Below are 12056 nucleotides of genomic sequence, written 5' to 3'. Positions count from 1 at the left end.
CTACCATGCATCATGTACTGGACATTATGCTGTGTTTCAGAAGAAATTGGAGGAGGTAAGGAGGTTTTAAAAACAAAAAATAAATCTAAACAAAAGAATAACTATACAAGGCTAATATTGAAAAGAAAACCTCTCAGCCAGCATCCTGTCGGTTGTAGTCTTAGCTCAGATCAATGCTGCAAAACCACAACATTTTCCAATGTGTCTGGGCTGGGGTTTTTCACACTAATGTGCTTGGCAGTGCTCCCGATGACTAGCCACTTATTTGTCTAATTCTATTAGATCAGTCCTGTTTTGTTGAGACAAAAAAATAACAACAACACACCAACAAAGGTATCCACCATCTAATTAAGCCTTCATGAAAACAACGAGGCTGACGCACACAACACACCAGGCAGCTACTGGAGGCCCTCAAGACAGTTTGAATAGAGCACTAAAAGGCCAAGCATTCACAAACCCCTTTATGCCTTATGAGACAATAAGGACACCACACTCAATGTACAAGTGTTTTAGACCACAGTAGGCACATGTGGCTTCTCTGGGGCTTGTGTGTGTGTGTGTGTGTGTGTGTGTGTGTGTGTGTGTGTGTGTGTGCGCATCAGTCCATTTCACAGCTCTTTCCTGTACAACGCGTCTTCTGTATATGCAGATTTAGACCGCTGCAATATATAATCTACTGCTCCTAATCTCTGAGGCCCAGACGTCAGCAGAGCATGTGCCTTCCCTTCCACCCAGCCCGGCAGCCAGTGGGAGGACAGGCAGCAAGAGAGAGAAAATCATGCTTCATTTCTTCAGCGTATTACATAAAACTATTCACTCCCCATTTGGCAGGCCAGAGCCAAGGCAAACACAGTACAGCTGGAGCAGAGAGGCAGATAGACAGACAGAAAACTGCACAGCCAATCTGCAACAGCACACCAATATCATATGGTTCACATGTCACACATACTGCTGCATAGAGGACCAACCAACAGTCTCAGTCTCTCTCGCTCTTTATCTCTCCCTTTCTGTTTTATTCTTTGTACAGTATCTGGAACACTCACTACTTTCTCTGCTGCAGAACCCAGCAGCTATGTTCCACGGCAGGAAAAAGAAACGTGAAGAAAATCATCCCTGGTAACAAACTGAGCCCAATCCAGAAAGATGCAGTGGCAAGGAAATTCATGTTGCGAGGTCATTTCTTTCCCTTGCTTAAAAATCACTAACTGCAGTTCCATGTTTAATGATGATTCAGATACATCTGATAATAAACTACTTTTCAATCTAATGTAGAATTTTGAAATAATGAGTGGACATGCACAATAAGCCAGTTTGTACTAGTGGAAAGACCATGGGACCTTAAGCTCAAAGCACAAATGCTGCAGCCCCGCTAGGCTAAAACATTTCCCATTTATCCGCCCAGGACAGGATTTGGAACAAAAAAGCAGAACTTGCACATTACATCGTCTATGGTCAAGGTTCACCATAATGACAGAGCAACTTATTGTCTGAGCAGCTTTCCACAGCAGTAAACCACATTAGCTCCTTCTACCTATGTTCACCATGTTCCAAGAAAAGTGTGAAGAGCACAATCTGTGAGATGCGGAAAGCAAATGCCAGATTCTCTTATGTGACTAATTCAGAGCTGGTGGGACGCCCTTACCTCAAAGACCCTGTAAACATTGAGACACAGGGTGCTGACAAGGTGAAATGTCAGAGCTAACCAATGAGCTTAAGTCTAGGCCTCTCTCCAAACCGCAGAGCAGTGCTGTAATGAAAAGAGCCATACACCTGTCAGCACAGACCTGCTTTCACTATCACGACCAACCAACAGAGCTGCTACTATCATTTAGACTACTGCAAACAGGAAGAGACAGTCCACATCCGGGGAGTGTCATAATCTCAGCTTTAAACGGTGTGCTCCGAATTTGACTGAACACTCAGAATGCGTGGCACTCTGTTGCTGCACTTCCATTATCGCGTGGAATCATCCTCACAACTACACCACACAACTCCTGCGTGGCATCAGGTACAACAAGTGCTCCAGAACGGTCCTCGGAGGAGAGGAGGTCACACGCCGGGTGGCCGGGTCCTTTAAAGAGTGGCGAGTGCGTGATGGAGAGCGTGCGTCTGGGGCCCGGGAGGAGGAGGAGGAGGAGTGGGAGGGGGGCTCTAAGTCACAGGGTCTAAACCCTCTCAGGAGGAGAGCAGACTTGCCAGGCCTAGGGCTTTGAGTTATGGTCCCATGGTGCTTGTGGAGGCCAGTGCTCCATGGAGATATACTGTGGATATTCTCTGGCCACTGTCGGGGGATTTCACAGGACTAGTGCCTACCAGGTGGAGCTCGTTATGAACAGCCTAAACAATTACCTTCACTGCTTATCGGTTTGGAGGCTGAAAGGAAGTGTAGTCTGTGCAGGACACAGAATATACAAAAGTGAGTACATTTCTTTTTGGTGAAAAATGTCATGATGATTACTTTCACTAAGAGACAAGTGATTTGGTTATTTACCAGGACTAAAAGCCACTGCCTTGGACAGACAAGCCAATCGGAACCGGGCCAGAGCCACACAGACAATTCAATTGGCCACTGAGCTCACTGTCCTCCTACACTAACCGCAGGCAGCTGATTGAGAAGGAGCAGAAAACACAGCCTGCCGGGTAACAGGGAGAGGCTTTGGAGTGGAACTGAAGTTAAGAGCATGAATGTCTGTGGAGATGGTAACAGACGTCACACCAACTGTCTGACTGGCTGGCTAGTTAACTTGTGGTCGAGACAAAAGTAAACACAACACAGAAGAAATGTTTTCCCCCAGTGTGATTTGCTTTTTAAACCACTGGGAGAGCTGATCAGATCCACTGTTGCTCAATGTCACCATTAAAGTGTAATTCAATGTCCATAATGTTGTCGGGGGTTAAGGGTTTGTGTGTGGTATGAAGGCCCCGTTGCAATTACTCCTCCACCTTGCCACCAGCCTGGTACATCACTCAGTGAGCTGACAGACAGGAAAAGAAGACAATGTTGAAAAAACACCAGAGAATGCAGTGCTTCCCATCCGTCACCTGACAGATCCATTATGCTGGCGCTGACAAAAACATCAGGCTCAATACGGTTTTCATTGAAAAGAAACCTACTGCTATAAACATGCTGGTGGGGGAAATCACTGTTTCTGAGACCTAGCACAGTTTCCCCACTGTTACGGCTTGTCGGGACACCTGTGGACACTAGCCTCCATTCTTCTGCTAAGACAAGTGATGTTGTTACTGTGGAACTTCAAGGGCAAGCTGAGGTCCTGGCACCTAAGGGGTTAAGCCTGTGGACGTGAAGAGGAGAGAACTTGACACCAGGCCAGCCGGCCAGTGGCCTCGGTACCGGGCCGGTTATGCGGGGGAGGGCAGACCAGGTGGAATCCCTGTCAATGCAGGGGGGGGGGGGGGTCCAAGAGTACGTGAGCAGTCACCTGCCAAATCAAACAGGAGTGTGTTGCACACTGGTGTACCATTTATTAGGGGACGCATTTCCTCTTTGTATATCTGTCCCCAATCACTTCACATGCTCTAAACAGGGTCAGCACAACAATAAATGTAAGGTGGTTGTAGGTTGATTGCGGTATTCACTAATACTCTACATGTCGGGCCCTTCAACACAATCACATTCCGAACCCCTACTTAGACCTATTCAACCAATACTAAAAGAGATTGTAATAATGCCAGATTACTTCCAGCTACAGACTATTCATCCCAGCGGACATCCGCCCCAGCGGGCCAAACACAGACAGACCACGGCGCGGCGGTGAATTCCCTGGCTCGAGCCACGGCATCGGTGGGATTAGAACAGGTCTGCCGCCCTCACCCTCCTCTCCGTCGCCTAAAGGAGGAGCGCCTCGGCAGTCCCATGTGCCAGCGCCGTTCTGTTACCCTGCAATGCCATGCCACTCCACATTGGGGGAGAAGGAGAGGAGAAATGTCAGCTACAGATGGGAGACATTACTCAGCGATCTTAACTACAGAGGGGCTCCCTCCCACCCCTCTGCACAAATGACTTAGGGCTGGACAAATTGACAGATTGCTTGCACAACATGGGGTTTTCCGGACATAAGTAAAGACATATGGTGATACAGGTATCCCTTAGTTACAGCATTCACATAAACATGAATGTACCTGCAGTAGCCTAAAAAAGGTTGCACATTTACGCCCATGACAGTAAGACCGAACACAAACTCTACAGAAAAACCAAAGACGATGGAAAAAAACGGAACCCCGAAATCATACAGCAGTCTCTATTCAGAAGCAATTCCCGAATCGTGTAACACTGATAGGCTTCGACTCGTTTTCTGAGAAGCAGCAGAACGTGCTTTCCAGGAAGTGTCCTGCCCCAGGAATATGACACGTACTGCCCAGAGTCCAGCCACCTCAGAGTAAAGGATGGTTGTTTCCTAGGAACATGTACATGTGTGCTGAGTAGAGCAAAAGCTGAGCTGTGCATGCAAATGGGGGAGGGGACGGGGGAGGGGGTGGACATGATTTATTTCCTGTGAGTTTCAGTTAGTTTTGGCCAGTGGGAGAGGAACACTATCCAGTTTCCATCTGCACTCTTTTTTTTCTCTTTTACCCCCTTTTCTTATACTCTCTCCCTCTCCCTCCCTCCCTCCCTCCCTCCATCACTCCCACAGTCATATACACTACCTGTTTCCAGGCCTGGATTTTCTGTGGCAACAATTCACCACTTTGACATCTATCCTCTACATGACCCTAAAGAGAAGAATCAGGAAAACAAAGTGCATTGAGGGCGTCTCGATAATGCTCGGAGGCTCTGTTCACCCAAATCATGCTCTTTTCACCATACTATTTCATATGGTCCAGCTTGGACCATAGAGTGTGTGCTTCTCAAAAGGCTTTTTGTTCAGCTAATTACACAGGCAGCTGTGCTACTCTCAACCAGAAACAGGGAATTACTCAACTGTACTAACAAACCAGTAGTAAAACAAATGTGTGCTGTGCGAGACAGCAACATTTTGCAGTACCATATTCCCAGCTGCAACGATTATGTTCAGAACAGGAATATATTCGAGGGAATGTTCATAAAACAGCCTTTTGAGGAAAGGTTTTATGTTTTTTTCCATTGCTTATGCCAAACGGACTTCAAATGTTCTTCCTCCTTGCATGCTTTCTAATACCCTCTGAGAGTTAAGACTTAACTTGGAGGCCACATGTTAACAGGTTAAAGGTTAACCAGTAAACCTGGGGTCATCTAACATGAGATCCACTATCATGAGAGCTACTGTTACAAGCTATACGTTTTTTTAAAATGTATACAATTAAAACATTTACTGGTGATATACTGTAGGCCTTTGAGAGTGTTTTGGGAAAGTATCATGAAGTTATCATTAAACCTGAAATGGGAACAATTGCATGCAATCTGAAAACTGTTTGACAACTACTCAGTTGCGAGTTAACTAGCAACTCGCAATTGACTTGTTGAATACCCATGCTATAAACACTCCATTTAACCTCAACACCTCAACGTTTCAACTGACAAGGCTATACATCCCAAAATTCTCCTCTAACCTTTGACCCACTTATAAACGGTAGTTATAAGGCAAGCGATCCATAAATATAGGATATTGAGCTTCATCAAGCATGCCATGACCATAACACCATCCTCTGAAAACGTTGCACTGTGTGATAGTGGAAAATATGTACATTTCATGGGACCCCTTCCCGACTCATCCCAACAACATCACATCATTCTACAAGTATGCCTGGTTGGGGAACAGAGGAATGCTAGTTGGCTGGGTTGGTTGGCTGCTGGAGACAAGTCATTCTCAGGGAGTCGTGAACTTTTGTGGTTGCTTCCTCTCTGGCTGCACAAGAAGACTTGGGCGACATCAAACAGGAAGAAGCTCCACAAGCGGACGCTATCACTGTATGTCCCCCTCCATTCATCAAGCCCTAAGACCTGGACCAAAAAGCCAGGGCCAGGGAGACGGAGCCAGTCTGGTGGCAGGCGGCCACAGACACAAAAGAGCCAAGCCTGGACAGCCTGGCTTCAGATTTAGGTGTCCCAGCCTCAGCCTCCTCCCTTCTGCAATGTCACAGTCACAGAGTAGCCTGATGAGGGATTTACAGCCAACTTCAGCTAACTTTTGCCATCGCCTCATGTAATAAGGGAGAACGTACATTTTGTAAGTCTTCCAATCACCTGAAATCAATTCCAAATGTGTTTTGATTATACTCACTAGGGATTTAGCAATTACACCAAAAACATACTTACACAATTTTATATTTAACCAAGTTAAATATTTATTTCAATCTATAAAATGGGAGGTTTCAGAAATAATAATAATTTCGAAAATGGGCAGGGACTCTGCTGTCTAACTTTTGGAATGCCAGGGTAGAGAAGAGCCTTGACAAGGCTGAGTAAGACCTACCCTCCATTGTGGCTGTTCGCCCAAGGGACCCGAGGTGGCAGAACAAAGGGAATGTAGTTTCAGCATAATTTGATGGTAGGAAGGGGCAGTTCCGTAAGTAAGCGCCATGGTCTTTCAGTGGATGCAAGCTTCAACTGGAAACCAGTGTATTATCTGGAGGAGTCAGGTGATGTGGGAGAACTTAAAAAGAACGTAAAAAAAAAAACGTTTAAAAAACGATCTTGCTGAGGTTGAGCTTGAGGTTGTGGCCCAACATCCAAACAGAGAAGTCTGTCAGGCACCAGAAATGTGTGTCACCACCTGGGTGTCAGGAGAGGTAAAGGAGAACATTTGTAAAACGTCATTGACGAAGCAGGATGGAATCCAAGGGTGTTCCGATCCTGAGAAGCCCATGCTTGAGATGCTTGGAGAGGAAGATATAATGGTTCTGTTTCGGAGGGAGTGGACTGATCTAGGGAGATGAGAACAGAAGAGAGATAGTTTGAAGGGTCTCTGATACAGAGGACAGCAGTCCTGGTTGAGTGACCCCTCTTCAAGCCTGACTGAGCAGACTGGGCGAGGCCATTTCGAGAGACAACATCAGGTTGTTGATAAAACATCGGCAGGGAGGGAAGACAGAGGTGGAGGACTGAGTAGAGAGGAGAAAGTGGCAAACGGTTTCATGGGGAAGTATATCATTCTGTGCTGAGGTTTAGCAGCGCGTACAGAGAGCAAGAGAAGGCAGTGGTGAGGAAGTGAAAGGACGATAGGTAATCCGGAGGTTTCATCTTTCGAACGTTTCACTCAGCTGCCTATTGCCCTGTTATGTGAACTCACAGTGAGTCACCAAGCAGTTGAGCGGGAGGGAAGGCCAAGCTGACCACCGAGAAAAAGGAAAGTGGGAGTCATAGGATGTGGATAGGACAGAGGGAAGAGAAAACGTTGAGGATGGAGGAGAAGAACACAAAAAGAATGACTTAGCAGATGGGAGAGATAATAGAACAGAGTAGGGAAGAGAGGAGAGGAGAGAGAGCAAAGACAACGGATGACCATCTGAGTAAGGAGAAGTTGGATAGGGTTGGAGGAGAAAATACGAGAAAAGAGAAAGAAGTATTTACCAGAGAGGTGTTGAAATGAGATCCATTGACAAAAAGAATGTGTCAGAGACAGGGGTCAAGCTCATTGCCTTGTGAGGGGGCGGGGACTGGAAAGGGTGATGTCACTAGAGGAAAGGGGTCGCAAGAGAAAAAAAAAAAAGGAATAGAAGGCCGATGTCTGGAGGGGGAAGTCACACTAATACGAGTGGTGAGCCATCGTAACAACATTTGCCTAGCACTGTGACAAACTCATTATACCTCCAAGGTCATCCACTGGATGAGAGGGATGACAGTGTGGAATTCAAAGGAGGACACAAAGACAGATGAAGGACGAGAGTGTGAGAGAGAGAAAAATACTTTATTTTGGACTAATTTGTAGCCCTGTGACACCACCACAAGAACCAGACAGTAAAGGGCCTGAAGGAGGCCCAGGTGAGCTCCGGCTCCAAAACAGTTCCAAACACTGACAAGGATGAGGGACTCCACGAGCTGAGCGACTTGGGATGCAAAATCAGAAGGGACTGTCGCTGGATGTGGAGCGTCTGTACAAACTACAGGGCGAGGAGAAAACACAGCCGATACTTAATTTGTAGCTGGCAGTGCATACGTTAGTGGTGAGTTTCTGTGGTTTCTGTTGGACAATAGAACTACTTTCCGGGTAAGGAACAGACAAACATAATGTAAAAAAAAAAAAAAGAAAATAAGAAAGATAAGCAAATTGGCACTGAACTTGCCACTTGAAGCGTGCATATATTGTTAAAAGCCTGCAAGATTTGGTAGCAGATGGACTCATCCACTGTCATAGTACGGACGAAGCCTGAGCTCGAATGTGAAGCTTAGTCAAGTTGACTAGCTTTAGAACCACTTGGATAAATGTAGGGTCGCTCCTTCTGCGCCAACTGGGTATCGTCCAGACAGATGTCGCTCTATGCCTGTTTGCCTGGCTCTTCACCTGCCTGGTGAATCACTTACCCACCTCGCAGTCCCATAGTGGGGGAAATGACAGCATACAGAGGCTCAGTTCGGTCTAGACTTTATCAACTCAGTCTTTAGAACATTAAGTACTTTTCCACCCCATTCCCCACTGACACAGAAATCTGGGTTGTATTCTGCTGACTAGAACGATTCCAGGATGATCAGCGTTCATCTGCTGGAAAGGCTACTGAGGCACAGAAAGCTGCTGCATTAACAAAAGGCTAACAATTTTACTTATGGCAAAGCAATATGGTTGGATACGGTTTGTAAGACCAAACAACTTTTAGCCATAAAAAAGCACATTGCAGATAGAATAACAGATTATTTGTTACACAGCAACACATAAAATACTTGAAATGGATGCAATAACTATCTAAGGTTATCGTAGGTACAACATTTTGCCTTTGCTCTCATGTCAACTCCAGCAACCCGTGCCAACACATTACAAAGATAGATTCAACATATCAGCTATCCGGACTAGAAATCCCCAAACTAGTAAGTCTGCATCAGCAGACCTCGTAAGGAGCAATGACATCACACTGACCTGGAGGAATGTCAACTTAGCGTACATTACATTACAGGGCACAAGTAAGACACTATGATTGATTAATTCAGGGTTGTTTCAAATTTCTTCTACAAAAGGGAACAGTGCAGTAAGACGGCTTTTAGCCCTACTGAAAAGTCACCACTATATTCCTTCGGGCGATGGCCAGCTAAGTTGTTCAATGAACGTCGTGAGAGGAAAGGGTAAAAAATATTCCAGAGGTGTTGAGTCAGTGGAGTGGAGGAGTGAACAAAGTGATGCATACCTCCTTCTCCTCCTCCTCACTACAAACGTCACAGCCCTTTTCTCCAAAATGCCAGATCCCTGTGACGGCAATTCTTTGCCATGCACCCCTCGTTCATTAGAGCTGATGGAATGACGTCTGTAATCTCAACCTGCCGCACACACTTAATCTCAGATTATTTATGGCCTCAAAGTCATTTTCATTATGGATGTAAGATGATAATACCAAGAGGAACGTGTGAATGTAATTTCATTAAAACAGTGGTCTGTGAAAAGACCTTCCCCGACAGTAGGCCCTGAAACACACCGAACGGAAATCCAATACCATAGAACGGCCAGAGAAAAACTATGCAGAATGTCACTGAGTAACACATTTGGAAAGACAGAGTACGCAGATCTTCACCTCAGAACTCACAAGCTGACCGTAACTATAATGTCATTGTTTTGTGATCAAATAAGCAGTCTAATGTACGGTATCAGTCAGATCTGAACATGAATCTGAAACCAAGGCCGTTCGTGTTGTACTTTATCCTAGGGGCCAGTGTGCTACGTGTTAAACAACACCAAGGCATGGTGATGGAAAACCTGTTAAGGACAGAGACAGCCTGTAAAGGACAGAGACAGCCTGTAAAGGACAGAAACAGCCTAAACCAACACATCCAGTCAGCAAACTACTTTTGGATCCTTTGGTTTGCACTTCATTTTCCCAACTTAACCGAGCCTCTTTCCCGCCAGTGTCACATGGGCAACCGCTGCCGATTGATGCAGCCTTTATTTCAGGTATTCAAAACCTCTTACGCCAGGGCCATAACCCAACGCTATTACAGAGAGCCACCATTACAATGGAAAACCACATGGCTGGAGCATTAAATCACGGGGGTGACTTTGAGAGGGATGGAGCTCTGAGAGGATCAGTGTTAGTGTCTCCAGTGAGAGTACGCCACAGTCTAAATACCCTGATGGTAGTAGAACGCGCAGGGCAACCGGGGAGTCACTACTGCTGCCGGGCGTGCCACTGCTGCGGTGCTTAAAACGAACACGGCACACAGAACACAGACGTCTGGTCACAAAACTGATGCATGAACGGAAAAGTACTGGGACAGAACCTGTGGGATTTCAACGTGCAGTCAAAGCAAAAAAAACAAAACAATGTTTCACAGAGTATTGTTAACAAACCGTGCCACTCATTCTCTTTAAGAGTTCCCTCAATGAAAGACTCAAAACGCATCCATTGAAAAGTCAACTTATCTTTTAGGATGGAGTTCATCTGCCGTCTCTTACTTACGTCTATCCATCTACACATGGCTTATCGGTTCATATCAATGAGTGAAACATTTTCCACTTTCATTTAGCATTAGATGCGGCAGGTCAGAGGTATTGACAAGGAAGTGTTATGTCCTTACCTTCTGGTCGACAATAGAGCAGACCAGGTCTTTGACAGCAGACAGCGACAGGTCATGGCTCTCCAGGTTCACCGTCTCCCTGGTCAGGCCGATCTGGAGGAGGAAGGACACTCCGTGGAAGGAGCTCCGGGAGTTGGTGGGACTGGGAGCGCTGTGACCGTGACTCCCGTGACTCCCGTTGGACAGGCGGCTGTAAAGGGGCGCCGGGGGACTCGGCGACGGCGACGGGGTCGGTGGCGCGGCTGGGAGTTGTGAGTGGAGGTAAGCTTTAGGGAAGGACGGCGGGGTGGAACTGCTGCAGGCAGACATTGGGTTTCTTCCAATGGCAGAGATGATTATGCAAAATGGAACGGAACGGAACTGTCAGCGATGCCTCGATAAATAAGACACCACTGAATCACTAAGAACTGACACCAGGTTGAAGCAACACTCAATCCTCCTCATTGGACACATGACATGTCATTCGCAGTGTTAACTCCATGTCCGTATGTCAAACACTTCTTCCCATTGACATATCTGATGTGGCTGGCAATCAAAATGTGGATGAGGCCAGGTGTCTTCACTAAAAGGCCGTCGTTCACACTCCAGGACAAGAGATGTGTGCAGTACGCACTGCTGAGATACTGTGAATGGTGTCCTCGACTGATTCCCCAACGCTCACTGAAAGAGGCAGTCACCATTCCAAACCTCATGTTCTTGAATGGTGTCCCCACACAGTACTGGAGTCAGATATCTGCCTTGACCACAAGAAACCTGTCAGAAAACATATAGTATGCACATATTAAATGGTGGTATAATGGAACAGAATAATGTCTATACATTTAAAAAAAAGTAATTGTAATTTACGCTGAAAACACATTTTTAAAAATGAATCACGTTTAAGTAATGTATCTGACAAATTACAGACAGTTCCCATACATTATGGCATGTTTTCTGTTATCAATTCTCATGCACAACCAACATCTGGAATCGCGCTTCGCAACATCTGGAACCTCCCAGTTTCGATTGAATTGCTGGACGAAAACGACCCCATGTCCACTTATCCCAGCAAAACAAGTTATACAAGATCTAAAAATATTGTTAACTGTGAATAAAACGATTAAAATAGTCAATAAATATCTAAAACATCGTAGAGCGACATTACCTCCACTTTCTCCAAAACGCAACGTTTGATCCATGGCAAGTGGATAGCAGAAACTTCTCCAAAAACTCAAACATTCGAAGAAAACAGAGGTTAAAAGTTAATTCGCTTTATCGGTTTATCGCACAAATACACCACATAGACAATAAATGCATTTGCAACATTTTCTAAATGTGTTAAGATTTACATTAACGAATTTTAAGCTTTTTGAAAGTTTCTCTCGTCCAGCCGTGGGTGCCAAATAGTAAATGCATGCGCATCTTA

The 12056-nt window shown here is 45.6% G+C and overlaps 1 protein-coding gene across 2 annotated transcripts in view; it reads right to left on the bottom strand.

The window, feature by feature from the left end:
- The window catches only part of prkd3 (protein kinase D3), a 50049-nt gene extending 37993 nt beyond the window's left edge, over window positions 1–12056 (bottom strand). Inside the window, exons 1-2 of one of the 2 annotated variants that reach the window (XM_010879196.4) lie at window positions 11796–12056; window positions 10652–11404 (exon numbers count right to left, since the gene is read on the bottom strand). In XM_010879196.4, the coding sequence (XP_010877498.1) occupies window positions 10652–10960 (309 nt within the window). In that variant the 5' untranslated portion in view covers window positions 10961–11404; window positions 11796–12056. Of the gene's footprint in view, window positions 1–10651; window positions 11405–11795 lie in introns of those variants that run through there. The other variant, XM_020054193.2, reaches the window with a different exon arrangement.

The sequence above is a fragment of the Esox lucius genome, chromosome 15 (genome assembly GCF_011004845.1).
Source record: "Esox lucius isolate fEsoLuc1 chromosome 15, fEsoLuc1.pri, whole genome shotgun sequence".
Classification (NCBI taxonomy): Eukaryota; Metazoa; Chordata; class Actinopteri; order Esociformes; family Esocidae; genus Esox; species Esox lucius.
The sequence above is the reverse complement of the archived record's forward strand: the minus strand, read 5'-3'. Positions and strand labels throughout refer to the sequence as shown.